General features: G+C 47.8%; 1 protein-coding gene across 1 annotated transcript in view; it reads right to left on the bottom strand.

The window, feature by feature from the left end:
* The window catches only part of LOC119593670 (nucleolar protein 58-like), a gene marked incomplete in the record, with an annotated part of 14,042 nt that extends 13,244 nt beyond the window's left edge, over positions 1 to 798 (bottom strand). The window contains 1 exon segment of the mRNA XM_037942628.1: positions 537 to 798. Coding sequence (XP_037798556.1) covers positions 537 to 596 — 60 coding nt within the window.
* Between the last annotated feature and the right edge of the window lie 151 nt (positions 799 to 949).

Raw genomic sequence — 949 nt, 5'->3', positions numbered from 1 at the left:
CCACAGCCAGAACAAAACGGAAAAAAAGGGGAGATTACAGCATCTTTCCTCTCCTCTTGGCTCCTGCCTTTCTTTCCCCCACAGCCAAAACGAAATGGGGAAAAGGGAAACGCAAAAATGGCTCCAAATTTCCCTCTCCCTCCCTCCGCCGTTCCTTCAAAAAAAAAACCACATATATCATATATCACTCGTCCATACCTCACAAATGAGCTCTATGCCAAGGAAGTGAAGGCGGTATGAGGAGACAGGCGAGAAGGGGGGAGAAAAATGACCTCTCTTCTCGTCCTCTCTATCTCCCTCTTCCGTAACTTCGTCTCGGAAGACAATGGCTTCAAAAAGAAAGAAAAAAAAATCCCCCTCTTGAGGAACCTTCCCTCTTTTTTAAACCTCCGAGACTTTCCTTCTTCCTTTTCCCTTTCCCCGACAGGCTCAGAAGAAGGAGGGGAATCACAGCAGAAGAGAATAAAGGGCGAAAAGAGAGGAAAACAGGGCAAAATAGCTCCCCGGGCCCCAAAAGAAGTGTCTCTCTCTCTCACCTGTTTCTTGCACTCGCGACACTTCTTATTCACCGCTTTGCTCACACCTTTCGGAGGCATCACGGATCCACACGCCCTAAAAATCCCCCTCGATCGGCCTTCCTTCCTCCTTTCTCCTTATCCGGATCCTTCCCACACACCCCCCAATTCCCCAAGCGTTCAACGAGATGCAAATGAGCCACGCGGAATCATTGGGATTATGCGTAATTATCCGCAACAAAAAGGGCTGCAACGCTCCGCATTTTAATCCTCCATGATCAACGCGGCGATTGTCTACCGATTGTCCGATTCTAATGACGGGCGACAAATTGATTTTTATTTGCATGAAGGCACCAGGCTCCTCTCCCTCGCTAATTGGACCCTTTGACTCAATTGCCTCTTTTGTATAGAGTAACTGGTTATCATAGAACAAT

This window comes from Penaeus monodon, chromosome 32 (genome assembly GCF_015228065.2).
Source record: "Penaeus monodon isolate SGIC_2016 chromosome 32, NSTDA_Pmon_1, whole genome shotgun sequence".
Taxonomy (NCBI): domain Eukaryota; kingdom Metazoa; phylum Arthropoda; class Malacostraca; order Decapoda; family Penaeidae; genus Penaeus; species Penaeus monodon.
The sequence above is the reverse complement of the archived record's forward strand: the minus strand, read 5'-3'. Positions and strand labels throughout refer to the sequence as shown.